The sequence below is a fragment of the Canis aureus genome, chromosome 29, assembly GCF_053574225.1.
Source record: "Canis aureus isolate CA01 chromosome 29, VMU_Caureus_v.1.0, whole genome shotgun sequence".
Taxonomy (NCBI): Eukaryota; Metazoa; Chordata; class Mammalia; order Carnivora; family Canidae; genus Canis; species Canis aureus.
In genome coordinates, this window is record NC_135639.1 from 39,388,990 (window position 1) to 39,415,107 (window position 26,118).

Below are 26,118 nucleotides of genomic sequence, written 5' to 3' on the forward strand. Positions count from 1 at the left end.
AGAAATTTGGAAGAAACTCAAACTCAAACTCAATTAAGAGATTAAAGAGCATCCTGCTAAAAGATGAAAGGGTCAACCAGGAAATTAGAGAAGATTTAAAAAGATTCATGGAAACTAATGAGAATGAAGATACAACCATTCAAAATCTTTGGGATACAGCAAAAACAGTTCTATTAGGTAAATACATTACAATACAAGCATCCCTCAAAAAATTGCAATAAACTCAAATACACACGCTAACCTCGCACCTAAAGCAAATGGAGAAAGAATAGCATATACAACCTACACCCAGCAGAAGAAGAGAGTTAATAAAGATTTGAGCAGAACTCAATGAAATAGAGACCAGAAGAACTGTAGAACAGATCAACAAAACCAGGAATTGGTTCTTTGAAATAATTAATAAAATAGATAAACCATTAGCCAACCTTATTAAAAACTAAAAAGACTCAAATAATAAAATCACAAATGAATAAGGAGAGATCACAACCAATACCAAGGAAATAAAAACAATTTTAAAAACTTATTATGAGCAGCTATATGCCAATAAGTTAGATAATATAGAAGAAATGGACACATTATTGAAAAACACAAACTGCCAGAACTGGAACAGGAAGAAATAGAAAACCTGAACAGGCCACTAACCAGGGAGGAAATGGAAGCAGTCATCAAAAACCTCCCAAGACACAAAACTCCAGGGTCATATGGCTTCCTACGGGAATTCTATCAAACGCTTAAGGAAGAAACAATACCTATTCTACTAAAGCTGTTCCAAAAGATGGAAAGAGATGGAATACTTCCAAACTTGTTTTATGAGGCCAGCATCACCTCACCAAAAAGGAGAATTATAGACCAATATCCCTGATGAACATGGATGCAAAATTTCTCAACAAGGTACTATCCAATAGGATTCGACAGTATATTAAAAAGATTATTCACCATGACCAAGTGGGATCCCTGGGATGCAAGGCTGGATCAACACTCATTGATTGCAATCAATGTGATAGATCATATCAACGAGAAAAAACAAGAACCACACGATCCTCTCAATAGATGAAGAGAAAGCATTTGACAAAATATAGCATCCATTCCTGATCAAAACTCTTTAGAGTGTAGGGATAGAGGGAAGATTCCTCAGCATCTTCCAAGCCATCCACAAAAAGCCCACAGCAAATAGCATTCTCAATGGGGAAACACTGGGAGTCTTTCCCTTAAGATCAGGAACACGACAGGGATGTCCACTCTCACCACTGCTATTCAACATAGTACTAGAAGTCCCAGCCTCAGCAATCAGGCAACAAAAGAAATAAAAGGCATTCAAATTGGCAAAGAGGAAGTCAAACTCTCCCTCTTCGCAGATGACATGATACTGTACATAGAAAACCCAAAAGCCTCCACCCCAAGATTGCTAGAAATCATACAACTATTCGGCACTGTGGCAGGATAGAAAATCAATGCCCAGAAATCAGTGGCATTTCCATACACTAACAATGAGACTGAAGAAAGAGAAATTAAGGAGTCAATCCCATTTACAATTGCACCCAAAAGCATGAAAATACCTAGGAATAAACCTAATCAAACAGGTAAAGGATCCATATCCTAAAAACTACAGAACACTTCTGAAAGAAATTGAGGAAGACACAAAGAGATGGAAAAATATTCCATGCTCATGGATTGGAAGAATTAATATTGTGAAAATGTCTAAGCTACCCAGGGAAATTTACACATTTAATGCAATCCCTATCAAATACCATGGACTTTCTTCAGAGAGTTGGAACAAATCATCTTAAGATTTTTTTGGAATCAGAAAAGTCCCCAAATATCCAGGGGAATACTGAATAAGAAAACCATAGCTGGGGGCATCACAATGCTGGATTTCAAGTTGTATTACACAGCTGTGATCATCAAGACAGTGTGGTACTGGCAAAAAAACAGACACACAGATCAATGGAACAGAATAGAGAACTCAGAAATGGACCCTCAACCTTATTGTCAACTAATATTCGACAAAGCAGGAAAGACTATCCACTGGCCAAAGGACAGTCTCTTCAATAAATGGTGCTGGGAAAATTGGACAGCCACGTGCAGAAGAATGAAACTAGGGCATTCTCTTACACCAGACACAAAGATAAACTCAAAATGGATGAAAGATCTAAATGTGAGTCAAGATTCCATAGGAATCCTAGAGGAGAACACAGGTAACACTGTTTTTGAACTTGGCCACAGCAACTTCTTGCAAGATACACCTATGAAGGCAAGGGAAACAAAAGCAAAAATGAACTATTGGGACTTCATCAAGATAAAAAGCTTATGCACAGCAAAAGAAACAGTCAACAAAACTAAAACACAACCTACAGAATGGGAGAAGATATTTACAAATGACCTATCAGATAAAGGGCTAGTACCTAAGATCTATAAAGAACTTATTAAACTCGGGATCCCTGGGTGGTGCAGTGGTTTGGCGCCTGCCTTTGGCCCAGGGCGCGATCCTGGAGACCCGGGATCGAATCCCACGTCGGGCTCTCGGTGCATGGAGCCTGCTTCTCCCTCTGCCTGTGTCTCTGCCTCTCTCTCTCTCTCTGTGACTATCATAAATAAATAAAAATTTAAAAATTAAAAAAAAAAAGAACTTATTAAACTCAACAGCAAAGAAACAGACAATCCAATTATGAAATGGGCAAAAGTCATGAACAGAAATCTCACAGAGGAAGACCTACACATGGCCATCAAGCACATGAGAAAATGCTCTGCACATCACTGTCCATCAGGGAAATACAAATCAAAACCACAATGAGATACCACCTCACACCAGTGAGAATGGGGAAAATTAACAAGGCAGGAAACAACAAATGTTGGAGAGGATGTGGAGAAAGGGGAACCCTCTTGCACTGTTGGTGGGAATGTGAACTGGTGCAGCCACTCTGGAAAACTGTGTGGAGGTTCCTCAAAGAGTTAAAAATAGATCTGCCCTATGACCCAGCAATTGCACTGCTGGGGATTGACCCCAAGATACAGATGCAATGAAACGGCAGGACACCTGCACCCCAATGTTTCTAGCAGCAATGTCCACAATAGCCAAACTGTGGAAGGAGCCTCGGTGTCCATGGAAAGATGAATGGATAAAGAAGCTGTGGTCTAGAAGCTGTGGTCTATGTATACAATGGGATATTACTCAGCCATTAGAAATGACAAATACCCACCATTTGCTTCACTGTGGATGGAACTGGAGGGTATTTTGCGGAGTTGAATAAGTCAATCGGAGAAGGACAAACATTATATGGTCTCATTCAATTGGGGAATATAAAACATAGTGAAAGGGAATAAAGGAGAAGGAGAAAATGTGAGTGGGAAATATCAGGGAGGGAGACAGAACATGAGAGACTCCTAACTCTGGGGGTGACTGGGTGACGGGCACTGAGGGGGGCACTTGATGGGATGAGCACTGGGTGTTATTCTATATGTTGGCAAGTTGAACACCAATAAAAAATAAATTAAAAAAAAATCCAGCAATTGCACTTCTGGGTATTGACCTGAAGAAAATTTAAAGACCAATTAAAAGAGATATGTACGTCCCTATTTTCAGTGTCACATTATTTACAATAGTTAAGAATGGAAGCTACCTAAGTGGTCGTTGATGGATGGATAGAGATGTGGTATATATAAACAATGGAATATTAGCCAAAAATAAATAAATAAATAAAATCTTGCCGTTTGTGACAACATTTTTAGACTCTGAGGGTATTACGCTAAGTGGAATAAGTCAGAGAAAGACAAATACCATATGATTTCACACATACATATGCTCTAAAAAACAAAACAATCAAACAAAACAAAGTAGAAACAAACTCCTTGATACTGGAAACAAACTGCTGGTTACCAGAATGGGGAGGGACTGGGGCAGGACAAAGCAGGTGAAGAGGATTAAGAGGTACAAACTTCCATTTATAAAAGAAGTAATGGTGATGTAATCTACAGCACAGGAAATACAGTTAGTAATATTGTAATAACTGTGTGGTGACATGGTAACTAGACTTACTGTGAGCATCAATTAATAATACATAAAAATATTGAGTCACTATGATGTATACCTAAAATTAATAGGATATTATATGTCAATCATATTTTAAGAAGAAAATAAAGACATGGTACTGGCATAAAGACAGACATATCAACCAATGGAACAGAGTAAACAGCCCAGAAATACACCAACACATGTAGGGGTCAAATGACTTTCAACAAAGTGTCAAGACCACCCAGTGGGGAAAAGACAGTTTCTTCAACAAACGAACAGGGAAAATTGGATATCCACATATGAAAGAATGAAGTTGGAGTCTTATAGCCTATACAAAATTTAACCTAAAATGCACCAAAGATCTAATGTAAGACCTAAAATTATAAAACTCTCAGAAGAAACAGGAGGAAAAGCTTCGTGACATTGGATTCGGCAATGATTTTTTGGATTTGACGCCAAAAGTATGGGCAACAAAAGTAAAAATAGATAAACTGGACTACATCAAAATTTGAAACTTTGGTGTATCAAACATCACCATCAGACAACACCATCAGAGTAAAAAGGCAACGTATAGGAGAAAATATTTGAAAATTATATATCTCATAAGAAGTTAATATTCAGAATATATTTCTAAAGAACTCTTAAGCCTAAACAACAACAGAAATAACCCAATTAGGGGATCCCTGGGTGGCGCAGTGGTTTGGCGCCTGCCTTTGGCCCAGGGCGCGATCCTGGAGACCCGGGGTCGAATCCCACGTCAGGCTCCCGGTGCATGGAGCCTGCTTCTCCCTCTATGTCTCTGCCTCTCTCTCTCTCTGTGTGTGACTATCATAAAAAAATAATAATAATAACCCAATTAAAAAATGGGCCAAAGACTTAACTAGACATTTCTCCAAAGAAAATACATAAATGACCAACTAGCACATGAAAAGATGCTCAATATCTTTAGAAAAATGCAAATCAAACCTACATTGAAATATTACCTCACACCAATCAGGTGACTACTCTTTAAAAAATAACAAAACAGCAAGTATTGGTGAGGATGTGGAAAAACTGGAAATTCTGTGTACCAACCAGTAGATTGTAAAATGGTACAACTGCTGTAGAAAACAATATGGCAACTCCTCAAAAAAAATTAACAATAGAATTACCATATGATCTTGAAATCTTAGGTATATATATCCAAAAGGCTGTTCTCAAAAGAGATATTTGTATGCCCATGTTCATAGCAGCATTCTTCACAGCAGCCAAAAGATGGAAGCAACACAAGTCTCCATCAACAGATGCATAGATAAATAAAATGTTGTATATACATATAATGGAATATTACTCAACCTTAAAAAGTATGGAAATTGTGACATGCTATACAACATGGATAAACTTTGAGGACATTACTAAATAAGTCATTCACAAAATAAAACAAAAACAAAAAATTGTATGACTCCACTTATACAAGGTATCTAGAGAGTCAAACTCATAGAAACAGAGTAGAATTGTGTTTGCCAAGGACTGTAGGGGGAGCAGGGAAATAGGGAATTGTTTAACAAATATAGAGTTTCAGTTTGCATGATGAAGTTCTAAAGATAGATTGTGCAATAGTATGAATATACTTTAACACTACTGAACAGTATGTAACTTAAAAATGATTAAGATAGGACACCTGGGTGGCTCAGTGGTTGAGCGTCTGCCTTTAGCTCAGGGTGTGATAGAGTACTATCAGGGCCCAGAATAGAGTATTGCACATCGGGCTCCCTACAAGGAACCTGCTTCTCCCTCTGCCTATGTCTCTGCCTCTCTGTCTCTCATGAATAAATGAATAAAATCTTTAAAAAAATGATTAAGATAGTAAATTTTATATATATTTTATCACAATTAAAAACAATTTTTAAAATGTTAACTGTAAAATCTAGGTGGTAGATAAATGGGTATTAACTGTAAAATTCAATTTTGATGTTAAAAAAAATTACAGACCAATTTCTCTGATAAACAAGTGCTAAATACAATATTAGCAAATGAAATATAAAGGTATAAAAAGGAAAATTCATCACAACTAATAATGGCTCATCCTAAGAATTTAAGAATGATTTTATATTAAAAATAGTAACTTACCACATTATCAGAATATTTATATTCAGTGCAAAATGGTTTTTAATTTCTCTTTGGATTTCTTTGACTCATCGATTAGAAGTGTGTTATTTCCAAAATATTAGACTTTCCAGATATCTGTTATTAATTACTAACTTTATCACATTATAATAAGAGAGCCTTTTTGTAGGATTTGAATCTTTTAAAATTTATTGGGACTTGTTTGATAGCAAACAACACAGTTTATCTTACTAAATGTTCTGAGTGCACTTAACAACAATGTATATTCTGCTGTTTTCACATGGAACATTCTGTAAATGTCACCTGGAACAAGTAGTTTGATAGTGTTATTCAAGTCTTCTTACATCTTTTCTGATTCGTTAGCTTTTATATCATTTTTTTGAGAGGCTGAGTGAGTGTAGAATTCTTCTAAAATAACGACGGATTTGTCTCTTTCTCTTTGTAGCTTTTGCTTAGTATACTTTGAAGTTGTGTTACTAGGTGCATAAACATTTAGATTGTGGAGAAAGAAATTTTTTCCAGGAGAGCAAGGTCAACTGTTCTCCACCTGGAAGAAATTATCTTTACCCTACTTCACATTACACCTTTTTTTCTTTTTTTCAGGTTTTTTTTTTTTTCAGATGGATTGTACATCTAGATGAGAAAGGAACAATTACAGAGCTTTTGCAGAATTGTTTGGCATAGTGACTAAAGCTACACATACACCTACCCTATGACAAGTCCATTCCTAGGCTTATTATGCCCCAAAGAAAAGAGTGCATATGTCCACCAAAAACGTGTATAAGGATGTTGAAAGCATCTTTACTGATGAAAGTCCAACACTACAAACAACCCAACCTATCAAAAGGAGAGAAACAAAACTGAAGTATAGTGATACAATAGAAAAGTACCATAGCAGTAAAAAAGAATGAACTGATACCTGCAACATGGACAATTTACAAAAGTATATGTTGGGCAAAAGAAACCAGATCCCCCCCCCCCAAAAAAGTATATTCATTTATACAAAGTTCAACAACTGGCAAAACTAATTTATGGTGGCAAGTGTAAGAACAGTAGTTATTTCTGGGAGTAGGGAAAGGTTATAATTAAACCTGGAGAGAAAGATGGATCCTATTTTAATCTGGGTTGAACCTATATGAGTGTATAGAAATGTAAAAAGTCATCAAGCCATACATTAAAGATCTGTGAACCTTATTTTATGTATATATTATATTTCAAGAAAGCAAAAGGGATTAACTATTAATACAGTGAGAAGTAAAGTAACAGAGTAGTGATATGTGTGTGTGCATGTCTGTGTGTGTGTATATGATAAAGGACTTATACCCAGAATATATAAAGATAAAAAATATCAAGAAGAAAAAACGTATCACTCAACAGAAAAATGCCCAAGATGAATAAGCATTTTACAAAAAGGGATATCCAAATACCCAATAAACATGTGAAAGATGCTCAACTTCATTAGTCAGAGGAATTTAAATTAAAACCACACTGTGAGGCCACTACGCATCAACCAGAATGACAAAAATACCAAATGCTGGTAAGAATACATGGAAACTGCAACTCTCATTCACTACTGGACAGAATGTAAACTGGTTCAATTACTTTGGAATCACTTTGGAAAACTGACAGTATCTAGTAAGGCTAAATGTAGGTATATTCCTTATCAAAGCCCAAATAGAGGAGACATCCATATAAGCAAATATTAACAGACCACTTAAAAAATTATTATTGCAAGATTAAGATTAGGCTATTTTTTATTATCCTTCTTAGCAGTAGTGCTACAAAATTTTTAAAAATAATGAATTATTTTAAGTACACTATATCATAGTAGATGTACTGGTGGCCTAAAAAAACAATTAATCACTTTCAATATCTCAATAAGTAACTGAGGCCAGAAACTTGAAATGAATATTTTATAAATAATTTGTTTTCACAATTGTCAGCAGATCTCAATGCTGTGAGTCTTGCAGGGATAAACTAGAGAAAAGCCTGGCCAAATGCCGACAGCTTCACCTTTTTGCTGAGATTCATGTTCTCCAACTTAGCCTTCAGCAGCTTCATCTTATTCATAGTTATTGAATTTTCAATTATCTGTTGCCCAGAAGGAGAAGGCTCAATTTCTTCATCCTCATCCGTATACAAATTATACACAGAACCACCACTGTAAAGAAAGCAATAATTACCACTGAGATGTTTCTGATGCCTGCTCAATGACTAAAAATACTTTATATGCAATCGAAACTATACATATGCTGCTAATGATAAGAGAATAAGTCTAATCAACGTAAATTCAAGGCAAATGTATTTCAAAAAATATATTTCTTAGAAGAAATTTAAAAAATAAGGAGAAATACCATGATCCAGCATTACCGACAATCTAGCCCAGCTAAGCTTTTCTGAAGTCAGTATACAACAGGTGAAGGTCTTTTGGCACCTACTACCTCATTCCCACAAAAGCAAAATCCATCTTCACAAAAATACACTGATTTCATTTTATCAGCCAAGGCTGGTAATTGTGAAACCTAGACCACAGGCTGATCAGAATTCCATTTAACCATAATGAAAAAAGAAACTGACACAGAACTGGTCAGAATGTAACTGGTTAACTAGCTAAGCAAGAAAAGCTGTTTGCCAACAGTGAATTAATTAAACTATGCTTGATCACAGCAATTGAAGAAATGTGTCCAGAGACAATAAACTTGTTTAAATAAAGACTATCGCTTTGGCAAGAACAAGTTCTTAAAGAATTGACAACTATGGAAGCAACAGTCAACAATAAGGCAATGATTTGGAGTTCTGTTCCTTTGCTTTTGATGAGTTGACATAAGGTATAAGTACTGTTCAGTTGTTTTTGCTTATAAGGCATCAATATCAACTTTAAAGTTACTGAAGAATGAAGTCCCTATGAATAGTATGCATGAAACAACTGCAGGTAAGAAGATTTTCAAAGAATCTGCTATAACAGTAATTCAGTACAACTTGAAGTCAAATCTGCTACAATTGATGGAGTAAAAATATGTATGGAACAGAAAAAAAATAAGTTGTACAAATTTACAAAGCTAATGAAAACCTGAGGTGTTTGAAGGCTATGTTACTCACTGTATTATTCACCAGCAGGTATTCAGAAGTAAGTATTTCAATCTATTATGTATTCTTGAACTAGTAGTATCAACAGTAAACTTTTTTGGTTCATAGACTTAGCCATCAGTTCAATGTCTTAACTGTAGTAATTTTATTAGGATTCTTTTTTTTTTAATTTTTATTTATTTATGATAGTCACAGAGAGAGAGAGAGAGAGGCAGAGACATAGGCAGAGGGAGAAGCAGGCTCCATGCAGCGGGAGCCCGACGTGGGATTCGATCCCGGGTCTCCAGGATCGCGCCCTGAGCCAAAGGCAGGCGCTAAACCGCTGCGCCACCCAGGGATCCCTTTATTAGGATTCTTTTAAGCTCAGGGCTAACACTGAATTTTTCTGACAAGAAGAATCACCTTCACCTGCTAAGATAAAACACTGAATGCCTTTGAAAATTAGTTTTTGCTGTGGACTTAATAATGTTTCTTATTGAATTCCACCTAAAATTACAAGCCAAAACAACGTTCTATACAAAACTTATACTGCAGTAATGTCATTCTGACAATACCAATATTACTCTGAATCACACATAACAGCATGCTTTCAGAAGTAAGAACCTTCCCACACAAATTTACAGGGGACATGCTTTCTAAATTCCCAGCAGTGTTTTCATACCTTGTTGCAAGTTAAAGGAAATTTCCATACTTCAAAATCTATTTAAATGTGCAATTGAGGAGCTCCACCTATCTTGATATGATTAATATGCAGTGTAATGCTATGCTAAATGCAAACAGCACGAGAACATTATAAGAGAATTCTATAAATGCCTTCCAAGCAATGAAAATGCTCAATATCAAAATCATGCTTATGGACTGATAACAGTACTTGGCAATATCTGTCTGTATAAAAATTTTTTTTCAAAGATAAAATACATAAAATCTCATTACAGATCCATATTAACAGAGTAACTTTTGCAACTCATTTTGCAAATTTGATAGGCAACATTAGCTTGCAACCTCAATTAAGTAAAATATAACCCACCCTTCTGAAAAACATTCAAGTTGTTCTTTCATGGACCCAAAATATACACACACCCAACTACTCAATTATTTTTTAATTTTTTTAAGAGAGAGAGAGAGCACACATGCACACAAGATGGTGGGAAGGGCAAAGGGAAAGGAAGAGAGTGAATCTCAAGCAGCCTCCACACCAGCCTGGACCTAACACTGGACTTGATCTCACAATCCTGAGATCATGACCTGAGCCCAAATCAAGAGTTGGACACTTAACCAACTGAGCCACCCAGGCGCTCCTCAATTATTATTATTGTAATTTGAACTTTGTCAGTAAAAATTTTGTGGAAATTCTTCTCTTTTGTTATGTAAGTACCTATAAAGTACCTTTGATTTTATCTCTTGGCCTGAAAATCCTAAAATAATAACTATTTGGCCTTTCACAAAAAAATTTTGCTCTCCCCTATTATAGAGTAAGAAAGCTTCTCCTTCTACAGTCAAGATAAATGTCTTGCAAGGTATGACCAGAAAGTTTTCTACCCTTCTTTTTCACCCACCTTTATCGCTTGTCCAATTCTGGCAGGTGAATAGAAAGGAAAAGAAATTTTAAAAATATCCTCAGAGGAAAAATAATACAATTTTAATTAAAATCCTCAGCAACATTTGGGCTATATCTTAAACACAAAGAAGCTGGCTAAGAAGAAACTGAGGTAATAGGAGAAAATGACATTTCAAGCAAAGGGTAAAAATGTACAAAAAACATGGCATAATGAAGGAGAGCTGAAAAATAAATGACAGTTGTAAAGAGCCTTATATGCTAAGCTAAGGAACTTAGATTTTTCTCCTTTAGGAAAAGAGAACCAAAAGAGGATGTTTGAAAGAAGTCAAAACAACAGTGAGCTAGCACATGGAAAGACTGGTATGAAAAAATTCTATTCCTGGCCCAAATAAGAGGCACTGGATTAAGGCTGTAGTGCTCAATACTCCCTCTTCTCTACTTCTGCTCTAGATGGTTGTGGTTACTACATGGTTACTACTATATTTTGTAGTAACCAGATCCTAACAAGTTAGAGTCAACAGTCAACACCCGTTTGTCGGTCAGCTCTCAAAATCAGAGTCTATCAACAAAACTAAAAGACAACCTACAATGGGAAAAGATATTTGCAAATGACATATCAGATAAAGGGCTAGTGTCCAAGATCTATAAAGAACTTATTAAACTTAACACCCAAGAAACAAAAAATCCATTCATGAAATGGGCAGAAGACATGAACAGACATTTCACCAAAGAAGACATACACATGGCCAACAAGCATATGAGAAAATGCTCCGCAACACTTGCCATCAGGGAAATACAAATCAAAACCACAATGAAATACCACCTCACACCAGTGAGAATGGGGAAAATTAACAAGACAAGAAACAACAAATGTTAGAGAGGATGTGGAGAAAGGGGAACCCTCTTGCACTGTTGGTGAGAATGTGAACCGGTACAGCCCCTCTGGAAAACTGTGTGGAGGTTCCTCAAAGAGTTACCTCAATAGAGCTACCCTATGAACCAGCAATTGCACTGCTGGGAATTTACCCCAAAAATACAGATGCAGTGAAAAACCGAGACACCTGCACCCCAATGTTCATAGCAGCAATGTCCACAATAGCCATACTGTGGAAAGAGCTACGCTGTCCTGCAACAGATGAATGGATAAAGAAGATGTGGTCTATATGTACAATGGAATATTATTCAGACATCAGAAGAGATGAATACCCAACATTTGCTTCAATGTGGATGGAACTGGAGGGTATTATGCTGAGTGAACTAAGTCAGTCAGAGAAGGACAATCATCATTTGGTTTCACTCATACAGGGAATTTAAGAAATAGTGAAAGGGATTAAAGGGGAAAGGAGAGAAAATGAATGGGAAAAATCAGAGCGGGTGACAAAGCAAGAGAGACTCTGGGAAACGAACAAGGGGTAGTGGAAGGGAAGGTGGGTGAGGGAATGGGGTGACTTGGTGATGGACACTGTCAGGGGCACTTGATGGGATGAGCACTGGGTATTATACTGTATGTTGGCAAATCGAACTCCAATAAAAAATAAATAACAAAAACAAAATCAGAGTCTAATCCTTCTTCCACATAACTTGTAGTGAGAAGAATCTAAAGGAATCCCCATGATTCCCAATCCCTGGTTCTCATACTCTGTATACTGCCCTAAACTTGAGTGTGAAAATGACCTAGGACTTGTTTCTAGTCAACACAATATGGCAAAAGCGATTTTCCACGTATAATTTAGACTCCAAATCAGTTAATTTTGAGTTAATCCAAAGGGATCTGAGGGCAGCCGCTACCCAAAACCAGAAAAAAACAAACAAACAAAAAACCCCAGGGCCCTAAGTCAGACAACTTGCCAGAAAATAAATTATGCCAACAACGTGAATGAACTTGGAAGTAGATTCTATCAAGCCTCTAGGTAAGAGTGCATCTTTGCCAACATTTCGACTGCAGCTTTGGGAGACCCAGAGCAGAATACCCAGCTAAACTGTGCCTAGGCTCCTGGGTCATAGAACCTGTGTTTCCAGACTACAAGTTATTTTTTCTACAATTTTGTCTTCTAGTTTTTTTATTTTGGGATTCAATTTAGGTACTTGTCCCACCAAAAAAAACCCAAAGAGCCAAAGCAATCTTGAGAAAGAACAACAAAGCAGGAGGTAACACAATCTCAGATTTCAAGATATACTACAAAACTCTAATAATCAAAACAGAATAGTCCTGACACAAAGACATACAGATCAATGAAATAGAATAGAGAGCCCAGAAATAAACCCATGCTTTTATGGTCCGTTAATCTACAACAAATGAGAGAAAAATATACAATGGAGGAAAACATAGTCTCTTCAATAGGTGGTACTAGGAAAACTGGACAGCTATATGCCCAAAAAAAAAAAAAGAAACTAGACCACTTTCTTATGCCACACACAAAAACTCAAAATGGGTTAAAGACCTAAATGTGAGACCTGAAATCATAAAACTCCTAGAAGAACACACAGGCAGTAATTTCTTTGACACCACCCTTAGCAAAATTTTTCTAAATATCTCTCCTCTAATAAGGGAAACAAAAGCAAAAATAAACTATTGGGACTATACTAAAATAAAAAGCTTTTGCACAGCAAAATGAAAAGGCAACCTACTTAATGAGAGAAGGTATTTGCAAAAGATATAACCAATAAGGAATTAGTATCCAAAATATATAAAGAACTTATAACATTCAACACCAAAAGAAACAACCCACAACTAATCTGATTAAATTTAGTTAATTAAATTTAGTTATCTGTAATACCTTTCCTTCCTTGGTTTTCTTGGGAAACTCCTACTCCTTTTTTAAGATCCCTTCTTCTCAGAGTTTGTCCCTAACTCCCCACCTTTCAGGCAAAATGAAGGCCCTCTTATCTGGTTTTCCAGAGACTTTGGCATCTTTTTGTAACAACTGGCAAGAATATACTATAGACACTAGTTAGAGCAGACTGCAAGCTCCATGAAGGGAGGGACAATCATCTTTGTAAGTCAGTACTAGTGTACAGACTGGCTTTTAAAAAGTTCATTAAATGTTTACTGACTTAAAGTAAAAGGCAATAAGAATCAAAGTAAGACAGAGTTCACAGAAACTTACAGCTTACCTTGTCTGATTTCCTACTTGTTCTACTGCCTAGCTAAATACCTTTAAGTTGTTTCCTTCTGAGTTTAGAATCAATATAATAATTCCTCCCCCTTTTACAGAGTAGAAAAACAAGACCAGAGAAGTAAAGAGATTTATTTACCTTTATGCAGTAGAGTTAATTTTTGAAAAAACCCAGCAACTCTAGGTTTAACCCTATAATGCTAAGGCTGTAAAATAATATAATAGACTATTATAAAAAGACTATAGTCAGTATCTTAGAGTTTCACAAAGGACAGAAATAAAGTTTTTTTGAAATAAATCTTTTATAAGAAAACCTTTCTCAATAAATAAATTTCAGTTTTATAAATTACTAAGTATCAAACACATAAAGGACAATTTTAGAATTATATACCTAGGGCAGTGGGGTGGAGAGAATGCATGAAATTTAGTCTTGTGAATATGAGATTGTTTTGACAACACATAGTAAACATTAAGGTTTATGGAGTATATCACACAGGGTCCTCCTCTTCTAAGTGAGACATGCAAATGAAAACATATTTACCTTAAAGATTCAGATAATGGTGTTAAAGTGCCATCTCCCCTATCTACTACACGAAAGAAATTCAGTTGATCTCCTTCTCGGTATACCAAAAATGTAACTTGTTTGTTGCAGGAGGTCTTCTCCCAGACCTCATCTCGAATGGAATCCATGTACTCAGCCATCTCCCTAAGTGGATCTTCCATAGGAACTACAAATGGAAAAATTGATAAACAAGCTTTCAATTTATATCAAGTTTTATGCATGTTGGTACAGTGACAGGATATAATGTGTTAAATTGAAATAACACTGTGCATACAACATATACGTGATAGTCTTTAAATAAGTTTCTGGTCTTTTTATAGTTTAATTTAGCATTCCATATGTTGTACTAACATGAAAGAAATGAAATGCATTATTATGTTGTTACATACAAAGACAGGGCTTAACCAAATACATCAGTATTTTTCTGTGCCACTAGAGTCTGCTGATTCCATGACATAATTACCTATGACTATTTTCACTTCACACATCTATTTCCTATATTTTCCAAATTTGTCAGATCAATAATCAAAAACACACTGGTTTAAAGACAATACTATACACAGATAACCAACTTTCAAAATTTTCTAACAGTGGAATTCACATGTCATTAAACACTATATAATTCTATCTTACAATGGCTCCATAAACACGTTAGAGTTCTTACACTATTCTCAGACTTGGTACTATAAACATCTTATGTCACAAAGGACAATTTTATAAGCCCAGTTTATAGAATTCCTAATACTAGGAGTGCTAGTAGCCAACTCTAACATTACTACCTTTACATTTTTCTAACCTATCCAAAACAGTTCAACATATCTTACAAAATCCTCCTGAAGTAGCTAGGAAAAAGATGATAAATACCCCCATTTTCTAACTAAAATTATGAAACAGAGAGACAAGATTTGACTTGTGGAAGAAATAAACTAGCACTGGAATCAATACTTAACCTTAGTCTTCTGGTCAGTAAAGGATCAAACAAGTATGAAGGTCTTCCCTTTCAAATAAGGCCCACAAAACAGAACTGCTCTGAGCAGTCTAAGGATCCCTCTTCTTGGTGGGGAATCATGTGACACACCTGAATCAGGAACCAATGAGAACATTTCCAAATTTCCCCATGCTTAGAACTCTCTTCTTAATCAAATAGAAATTGCTCACATCAACTTTTCCAAGGGCCCTTCCACAATCATCCTCCTAGAATCCTATTTCCACACTGTCACACTCCCCAAATTCCTCCACTGCACTTGCAACTGCCTGACATCAAATCTTTACACCTTTATTATGGGCAATGTCAGTAAGCAGAAACTTTTTTCTTCCATGGAACAGTGTATTGAACATCTAGTAGATGCATAAAATATACTCGTTAAACGAATGACTTCCAGAGATTGCCCACATTCTGAAAAAGGATTCAACAGTGCCAAAATAATACCCATGAAACCCAAATGCATCACGAACCAGGCTAACGGGCAACTTTAGAATTCTCTGTAAAAATCATTATACCCAGAGTTGAAGATTCTGGGTAAAAGAAAGCAACAAACTGGTATGAACCTAAACACAGTGATAACCATATATTTATACAATGCTATCATTTCCTTTCCCTCTACTGGTGAGGTTTACTTTTAAATATCCTAGTATTAAATCAAGAATCAGGAGATTTTCCTGAAACATGAGTTCCTTCTGTGTATTTGGGCTTTAAAGAACAATGCTTAGAAAAACAATCATCATTTTTCTAAGGAAGAAAATCTGACTAAAACTTGAGACTATAAAAATACCAACTGGCTTGAAAATTATTTAATTGTTTTAATATACAGAATTTTCACAAATGCCTACCTCTTCTAGTATTTATAGGTCCCCCACGCATAGCCAATACCAGCTTCAAGGTACAACCTTCTGATATACTGTGAACACAAAAATAAACCACCATAATTAAAGTGTTCTTGGTGTTAGACATATACACAATTAAGTGCTAGTTTATCAGGTATAGTACTTACCCTCTATAATAAAAAAAGATACAGCAATATACGTTAATATAAAATGTTAACTTAATTACTTGTATAAAAAGGGAAAAGTAAGTTCTCATAGGCTTTAAATATGACACGTCATCTCAATTTAGTCTCTTCGTTTCACACAAAGAGGCTCTAAGAAGAAAAGAAGTTTGTCCAAGGTTCAAAAGGTTAGAAAAAAGATCCAGTTAGTAAAATAGAAAATAGAAAAATAGCAAATCTATAAAATCTACAAGATCTCTTGAATCCCTGTGCTCTTCCAGATATTTCACATCACCTCTGTCTCTTTTTTTTTATTACGAAAAGAGTGAAGAAGTGTATGAATGAGAGAAAGGAGAAAAAAAGACAAAAGCCAAATAGTGTATCTGCAATCACTGGTGCACTTAGTAACAGAAGAAAAGCTTGATGAAAAAAATGAAAGACTTGGTGAAGAGCAAAACTCTCTTACCCAATACTCTTTTTTTGTCTCTATCAAGTGTATTTGTTTTACTTTTTTTATTTTTTTAAAGATCTTATTTATTTATTTGAGAGAGACAGAGTGCAAGTGGGAGAACACAAGTAGGGGGAGCAGCAGACTCCCCACTGAGAAAGGAGTTTGATGTGGAGCTCAATCTCGGGACCTCAAAATCATGATCTGAACCGAAGGCAGCTGCCTGATTGTGCCACCCAGACACCCCTATTTTTTATTTTTTTATTAAGTTTTTTATTTTAATTCTAGTATAGTTAACAGTGTTATTATATTAGTTCCAGGTGTACAATACAGTGATTCAACAATTGTATGCATTACTCAGTGTTTATCATGATTAGTGTCCTCTTAATCTCCTTCACCTAGTTCACCCATCCTCCATCCATCTCCCTGCCTCTGGTAACCATCACTTTGTTCTCTATAGTTAAGAGTGTTTCTTGGTTTGTCTATGTTTTTCCTTTGCTTATATGTTTTGTTTTTAAATTCCACATATGAGTGAAACTCGATGGTATTTACCTTGTTCTGACTTACTCCACTTAGCATTATACTCTCTAGCTCCTTCCATGTCATTGCAAATGCAAGATTTCATTTTTTCATGGCTGAAAAATATTTCATTCATTCATCTACCAGTGGACATTGGGCTGCTTCCATAATTTGGCTATTGTAAATAATGCCTCTATAAACAGAGGGTTGCATGTATCCCTTTGAATTAGTGTTGGGTAAATACCCAATAGTGCAATTATTAGATTGTAGGGTACTTCTATTTTAAATTTTTTGATGAACCTCCACACTATCTTCCACAGTGGCTGCACCAATTTGCATTCCCACCACCACTACAAGAAGATTCCTTCCCCCCCACCCCGCCCCCAGCAATCTCATCAACGCCTGTTCTATCTTGTGTTGTTACTTTTAGCCATTCCAACAGGTGTGAGGTAACATATCACTGTAGTTTTGATTTGCATTTCCCTGATGATTAGTGATACTGAGCATCTTTTCATATGTTTGTTGGCCATCTAGATGTCTTCTTTGCAGAAATGCCTGTTTTTTAATTGGATCATTTGGTTTTGGGGTGTTGAGTTGTATTGTTTTTATTTTTTTGGATACTAACCCTAACCCTTTCTTGGATATGTCATTTGCAAACATCTCCCATTCAGTAGATTGCTTTTAGTTCTGTCCTTTGCTGTGCAGAAGCTTTTCATTTTGATGTAGTCCCAATAGTTTATTTTTGCCTTTATTTCCCTTGCCTCAGGAGATATACATTAGAAAAATGTTGCTATAGCTGGTGTCAGAGAAATTACTACATGTGCTCTCTTCTAGGATTTTTATTCTTACCCAATACTCTTGTAAAAATGAAAAGAAAAATAAAGTAGCCAAGTGGGAACGGGTCAATATTAAAAAGAGCACAAGGCAAGGTCAAAAGAGAAAGATTAAAAAATAGGGATCCCTGGGTGGCGCAGCGGTTTGGCGCCTGCCTTTGGCCCAGGGCGCGATCCTGGAGACCCGGGATCGAATCCCACGTCGGGCTCCCGGTGCATGGAGCCTGCTTCTCCCTCTGCCTGTGTCTCTGCCTCTCTCTCTCTCTCTCTCTGTGACTATCATAAATAAATTAAAAAAAAAAATAAAAAATAAAAAATAAAAAGGCAGGGGATACGTAATTGGTGTGAAAAATGAAAATATAAAGAATCAAAGGATAAGGATCAGGCAGTATGGAGTACTGAACCAACATATCTTACGGTTCAGGATTTACCCTTAAATCTAGGGGTCACAACTATTCAGAAGACATGATCCAAGGATTCAGAAGGAAAATACTGATACATCGAGTCGTAATGCTGAGCATCTATAAAACAGCCAATATGTAATTAAACTCACTTGTAATCATTCAAGCAAAATTCATCTTCAAGTTCCATGTTATTCCAAATTAAGTGCTGCTGACAGATGGAAATACCTTAGGGAAATGTTATAAAAATATGGTTACAAATTCAATAGAATATTCAAAAGAGTAGGATAGAAAGCTATTAAGAATTACTATTAATAATAAATTAAACACGTTTCTAAATTGAATGCTAGGTGCTTAGCTAAAATTGCCAGAATCATACGTAAAAGGTATGGTTAAAAGTAGATGGAGTCCAATCTACACACTTTAGAACAGTAATTTTAGTAACTCTCTATCCGAGAAGTGAAGTAAGACATTAGGAGCCCTTTAAAGACAAATATCATGAAATCAGCCCTGAAGAATTTAAGATTTAAGGCCTAAAAGGCAGTTCTCAGTGCTATGAAGTACAGTCTTCATTCAGTTATTTGCAGATTGTTAAAAGTATCTTGTTGGGGGTAGGGGAGGTGTGAAATGGGTGAAGGGGGTTAGAATGTACAAATCTCAGCTATAAAATAATTATGTAATAAAATATATAAAATAAAGTAGAACATGGGGACTATATAGTTAATAATATTGTATCCCAATGGAACATTACTCAGCCATTAGAAATGACAAATACCCACCATTTGCTTCAACGTGGATGGAACTGGAGGGTATTATACTGAGTGAAATAAGTCAATCGGAGAAGGACAAACATTATATGGTCTCACTCATTTGAGGAATATAAATAGTGAAAGGGAATAGAGGGGAATAGAGAAGAAATGGGTAGGAAATATCAGAAAGGGGAGACAGAACATGGAAGACTCCTAACTCTGGGAAATGAACTAGGGGTGGTGGAAGGGGAGGAGGGCGGGGGGTGGGGGTGACTGGGAAGCGGGCACTGAGGGGGGCACTTGACGGGATGCACAGTGGGTGTTATTCTGTATGTTGGCAAATTGAACACCAATAAAAAATAAATTTATTATTAAAATAATAATAATCATAATATTGTATACCTGAAAGTTGCTAAGAGAGTAGAAGAAAATTTCTTCATCACAAGAAAACAAGTTTATAACTCTGTATGGTGATGGATGTTAAAAAGACCCATTACAGTAACCACTTCGCAATAAATACAAATACTGAATCATTATATTGTACACTCAAAACAAGTATGTCCAATTATATCTAAGTTCAAATATATAGAACATTTAACTTAGTTTACTGTTTTTGTGGGGAGGCGGTTATTCCTAAAATGTGTTCCTAGAGTAGTATTATCTACTGATTAACATGGCATCTTTCATAACTCTTCTGAATGAAAAAGTCAGAAATCTTGAAAAACGGTAGAAAATATCATTTTGAATATAAACATTAATGTACTAGAAAATTCTTTCCAACTTAGTATTTATATGTGATCGTATATTAACACGTTCTTCTGTAGACCCTAAACACTAATCACAGAATAATTCAATATTTGGCGCAAAAAAAATTATGTTGTGCGTAATTTTCAATGCTGAAAATTATACTCTAGAACACAGTTATTTGCATTCCTGTGATATTAAAGAAATATTAAGGAAGATTCTACAGACTAATATAATCTTTTTTGTGCATTTCTTTGTTTTTTTCCAAAGTGTACATTAGAATGCCCAAAGAAGCAGTCCAGGTGGCTCAGTGGTTTAGCGCCACCTTCAGCCCAGGGCCTGATCCTGGAGACCCCAGATCAAGTGAGTCCCTGCATGGAGCCTGCTTCTCCCTCTGCCTATGTCTCTGCCTCTCTCTTTCTGTGTGTGTGTGTGTGTGTGTGTGTGTGTGTGTATCTCATGAATAAATAAAATCTTAAAAAAAAAAAAAAAAGAATACCCAAAGAATATTTGGACTATACTCGCCAGAGAGTATTATCTACACTATAGAACATTTAATGAATACCGATATTGATGAAAATCTTTCTTGAATATCTCATATACTTAGCCCTCTCAAATTACTTTTCTTAGGATACTAAAGCTGCCTAGAATAATAATAGTGGTGGGGTGCCTGGGTGGCTCTGTTGGTTAAGTGTTCAACTTTTGATTTTGGATCAGGTCATGATCTCAGCATCATGAGATCAAGTCCTGCATCCAGCTCTAAGCTCAGGATGGAATCTACTCGTCCCTCTCCTCCTGCTCATCCCTCTGTTTGTCTCTCTTTCAAATAAATAAATAAAATCTTAAAAAAATAATAACAGTGGTATGTATGCTACTGTTTATTATTATAAGCGAGTAACTAGAGGGCGGGGCAAGATGGCATAGGAGTAGGGTCCCCAAGTCACCTGTCCCCACCAACTTACCTAGATAACTTTCAAATCATCCTGAAAACCTACAAATTTGGCCTGAGATTTAAAGAGAGAACAGCTGGAATGCTACAATGAGAAGAGTTCACACTTCTATCAAGGTAGGAAGACAGAAAAATAAATAAATAAAAAAGCATCCAAGGGGGACGGGACCCCACAAGGAGCCAGGCTAAGGCCCTGAGGCTAGTGCCTCCAGTACAGGAAGGCCCAGTCCCAGAGAAGAAGGACCTTTACCAATCTTACTGGACTGAAAGGAGCTCACAGGGAGCTCAGGCAGGATCCCAGGAGGGGCAGTGGAGATCCCAGGTTCCCAGAGTCACTAACAGAGGAAGTGTGCGGGGGGGGGGAGTGTGCCACACACCCCGGGCTGAGCTCCCTAAAGGGCTAGAGCACCTGCCTGGTGGGGCCTCCGGAGCAGCTCAGGTGGTGGCTCCGCGTGGAGGGGGCTGCGCCACCTGAGGAGTGCGATTCCAGCAGCGCAGGCCCCCGAGCCTAGGGTGTCAGGGGACACACACAGCCCAGGATCCTGTGCTCCCCTTGGTACAGGCAAAGGCCAGGATGGCACAGGACAGCAAGAATGCTCCTGCCACTGGGCGGCCTGAGCTGTGCAGATCAGCGGCCCCCGCCCCCAGAGCATCCAGGCCAGTGCAGACTGAGAGACTGTGGTGGTTACTGTGGGAGCTGACTCCAGGGTTGGAGAGCTGGCCCCTGCCACTGTTGTCGTTCCTCATGCTGTCACCTTATGCCTGGGACTGAGCGAAGCAGCAAGGGAGCAAGGGCCTCACAAGATAAATAGCTCCAACTGAGCTGTGCACCTGGCAGGGGGCTGAGCAGCTCCCCCAGGTGCACACACCTGAGAATCAGCACAGCAGGCTGCTCCCCCAGAAGACCAACTGGAAGGACAGGGGAAGAGTAAGTTCTTGACCAAGCAGTGCTGGAAAGCGTCAGGGTAAGTCGAGGGACTCACAGTTTATAGAATCAGAGTATACTCCTCCTTGGTTTTTTATTGTTGTTTTGTTGTTGTTATTCTTTGTGGTTTTTTCCTTTTCTTTTTTTTCTCTTTTTTTTCCTTCCTTTTCATTACAACTTGTTTTTAGCCATTCTGCACTGAGCAAAATGACTAGGAAAAAAAAAACTCACCACAAAAGAAAGAATCAGAAATAGAACTCTCTCCCACAGAGTTACAGAATTTGGATTACAATTAAATGTCAGAAAGTCAATTTAGAAGCAGAATTATAAAGCTACTGGTAGCTCTGGAAAAAGCATAAAGGATTCAAGAGACTTCATGACTGCAGAATTTAGATCCAATCAGGCCAAAATTAAAAATCAATTAAATGAGATGCAATCCAAACTGGAGGTCCTAACAATGAGAGTTAATGCACTAGAAGAATGAGTGAGTGACACAGAAGACAAGTTGATAAAAAGGAAGGAAGCTAAGGAAAAAGAGAAAAACAAAAGATCATGAGGAAAGGTTAAGGGAAATAAATGGCAGCCTAAGAAGGAAAATTCTACTTGTAATTGGGGTTCCAGAGGGCGCCAAAAGGGACAGAGGACCAGAAAGTGTATTTGAACAAATAATAGCTGAGAACTTACCTAACTTGGGAAAGGAAACAGGCATTCAGATCCAGGAGAGAGGTCCCTCCCTAAAATCAATAAAAACCATTCAACACCCCGACATTTAATAGTGAAACTTGCAAATTGCAAAGATAAAGAGAAGATACTTAAAGCAGCAAGAGACAAGAGATCCCTAACCTTTATGGGGAGAAGTATTAGGTTAACAGTAGACCTCTCCACAGAGACCTGGCAAACCAGAAAGGGCTGGCAAGATATATTCAAGGTCCTAAATGAGAAGAACAAGCAGCCAAGAATACTCTATCCAGAATGACTCTCATTCAGAATAGAAGGAGAGATAAAGAGCTTCCAAAATAGGCAGAAACTGAAAGAATATATGACCACCAAACCAACTCTGCAGGAAATATTAAGGGGGACTCCGTAAAAGAAAGAGGAGGTCCAATGAAACAATCCACAAAAACAGGGACTGAATAGGTATCAATGATGACACTAAATTCTTATCTTTCAATAAGATAAGAATTCTGAACATGAATGGGCTTAATGATCCCATTAAAAGGCGCAGGGTTCACACTGGAGAAAAAAGGAAGAGCCATCTATTTGCTGTCTACAAGAGACTCATTTTAGACCTAAGGAAACCTACAGCCTGAAAATGAAAGAATGGAGAACCATTTACCATTCAAATGGTCCTCAAAAGAAAGCAGGAGTAGCAGTGTTCATATCAGATAAACTAAAGTTTATCCCAAAGACTGTAGTAAGAGATGAAGAGGGACACTATATCATACTTAAAGGATCTATCCAACAAGAGGACCTAACAGTCATGTATATTTATGCCCCGAATGCGGGAGCTGCCAAGTCTATCAATCAATTAATAACCAAAGTTAAGACATACTTAGATAATAATACACTAATACTGGGAGACTTCAACACGGCCCTTTCTATAAATGACAGATCTTCTAAGCACAACATCTCCAAAGAAACAAGAGCTTTAAATGATACGCTGGACCAGATGGATTTCACAGATATTTACAGAACTTTACATCCAAATGCATCCTGGGGATAAATCCCACTTGGTCATGGTGAAAAATCTTCTTAATGTACTGTTGGATCCTATTGGCTAGTATCTTGTTGAGAATTTTTGCATCTGTGTTCATCAGGAATATTGGTCTATAATTCTCCTTTTTGGTGGGGTCTTTGTCTGGTTTTGGAATTAAGGTGATGATGACCTCACAGAACGAGTTTGGTGTAGGTATTCCATCCCTTGCTATCTTTTGGAACAATAATTGTAGTAGAATAGATATTGTTTCTTCTTTAAATATTTGATAGAATTCCCCTGGGAAGCCATCTGGCCCTGGACTTTTGTGTCTTGGGAGGTTTTTGATGACTGCTTCCATTTCCTTCCTGGTTATTGGCCTGTTCAGGTTTTCTATTTCTTCCTGTTCCAGTTTTGGTAGTTTGTGGTTTTCCAGAAATGTGTCTATTTCTTCTAGATTGCCTAAATTATTGGTATAACAGCTGCTTATAATAAGTTTTTAAAATCGTTTGTATTTCCTTGGTGTTGGTCGTGATCTCTCCTTTCTCATTCATGATTTTATTAATTTGAGTCTTTTCTCTCTTCCTTTTAATAAGGATGGCTAATGGTTTATCTATCTTATGAATTCTTTCAAAGAACCAACTCCTGGTTTTGTTCCACAGTTCTTCTGGTCTCGATTTCATGGAGTTCTGCTCGAATCTTTATTAACTCTCTTCTTCTGCTGGGTGAAGGTTTCATTTGCTGTTGCTTCTCTAGCTCCTTTAGGTGCAAGGTTAGCTTTTGTATAGGAGTTCTTTCCAGTTTTTTGAGGGATGCTATTATTGTGATGTATTTCCCCCTCAGGACTGCTTTTGTTGTATCCCAAAGATTTTGAATGGTTGTATATTCATTCTCATTAGTTTCCATGAATCTTTTTTTTTTCCATGAATCTTTTTAATTCTTCTCTAATTTCTTGCTTGACACTTTCATCTTTTAGAAGGATGGTCTTTAACCTCCACGTTCTTGAAATCCTTCCAAACTTCTTCTTGTGATTTAGTTCTAGTTTCAAAGCATTATGGTCTGAAAATATGCAGGGGACGATCCCAATCTTTTGATATCAGTGAAAACCTGATTTGTGACCCAGTATGTGGTCTATTCTGGAGAAAGTTCCATGTGCACTTGAGAAGAATGTGTATTCAGTTGCATTTGGATGTAAATTTCTGTAAATATTTGTGAAATCGATCTGGTCCAGTGTATCATTTAAAGCTCTTGTTTCTTTGGAGATGTTGTGCTTAGAAGCTCTGTCATTTATAGAAAAGGCCTTGTTGAAGTCTCCCAGTATTAGTGTATTATTATCTAAGTATGTCTTAACTTTGGTTATTAATTGATTGATAGACTTGGCAGCTCCCACAGCATTCAGGGCAAAATATTCATGACTGTTAGGTTCTCTTGTTGGATAGATCCTTTAAGTATGATATAGTGTCCCTCTTCATCTCTTACTACAGTCTTTGGGATAAACTTTAATTTATCTGATATAAGGATGGCTACCCCTGCTTTCTTTTGAGAACCATTTGAATGGTACATGGTTCTCCAACCTTTCATTTTCAGGCTGTAGGTGTCCTTAGGTCTAAAATGAGTCCCTGTAGACAGGAAAAGATGGGTCTTGCTTTCTATCCAGTTTGAAACCCTGTGTCTTTTGATGGGATCAATAAGCCCACTCATGTTCAGAGTTACTACTGAAAGATATGAATTTAGTGTCATCATTGATACCTATTCAGTCCCTGTTTTTGTGGATTGTTTCCTTGGACTTCCTCTTTCTTTTTTTTTTTTTAAAGATTTATTTATTTATTTATTTATTTATTTATTTATTTATTTATTTATGATACACATAGGGAGAGAGAGAGAGAGGCAGAGACACAGGAGGAGGGAGAAGCAGGCTCCATGCTGGGAGCCCGATGTGGGAGCTGATCCCGGGACTCCAGGATCGTGCCCTGGGCCAAAGGCAGGCGCTAAACCGCTGAGCCACCCAGGGATCCCCGGACTTCCTCTTTCTTTTACGGAGTCCCCCTTAATATTTCTTGCAGAGCTGGTTTGGTGGTCCCATATTCTTTCAGTTTCTGCCTATCTTGGAAGCTCTTTATCTCTCCTTCTATTCTGAATGAGAGCCTTGCTGGATAGAGTATTCATGGCTGCATGTTCTTCTCATTTAGGACCTTGAATATATCCTGCCAACCCTTTCTGGCCTGCCAGGTCTCTGTGGAGAGGTCTGCTGTTAACCTAATACTTCTCCCCATAAAGGTTAGGGATTTCTTGTCTCTTGCTGCTTTAAGGATCTTCTCTTTATCTTTGGAATTTGCAAGTTTCACTATTAAATGTCGAGGGTGTTGAGGGTGTTGAACGGTTTTTAGTGATTTTAGGGAGGGACCTATCTCCTGGATCTGAATGCCTGTTTCCC

The 26,118-nt window shown here is 37.1% G+C and overlaps 1 protein-coding gene across 2 annotated transcripts in view; it reads right to left on the reverse strand.

The window, feature by feature from the left end:
- Window positions 1-26,118, reverse strand: part of ZFAND4 (zinc finger AN1-type containing 4) — a 62,172-nt gene that overhangs the window by 16,577 nt on the left and 19,477 nt on the right. For both annotated transcript variants that reach the window (XM_077878545.1, XM_077878546.1), the window contains 4 exons: window positions 18,777-18,852; window positions 16,269-16,336; window positions 14,418-14,604; window positions 8,129-8,276 (listed from right to left, as the gene is read on the reverse strand). In XM_077878545.1, the coding sequence (XP_077734671.1) occupies window positions 8,129-8,276; window positions 14,418-14,604; window positions 16,269-16,336; window positions 18,777-18,852 (479 nt within the window). The remainder of the gene's footprint in view (window positions 1-8,128; window positions 8,277-14,417; window positions 14,605-16,268; window positions 16,337-18,776; window positions 18,853-26,118) is intronic.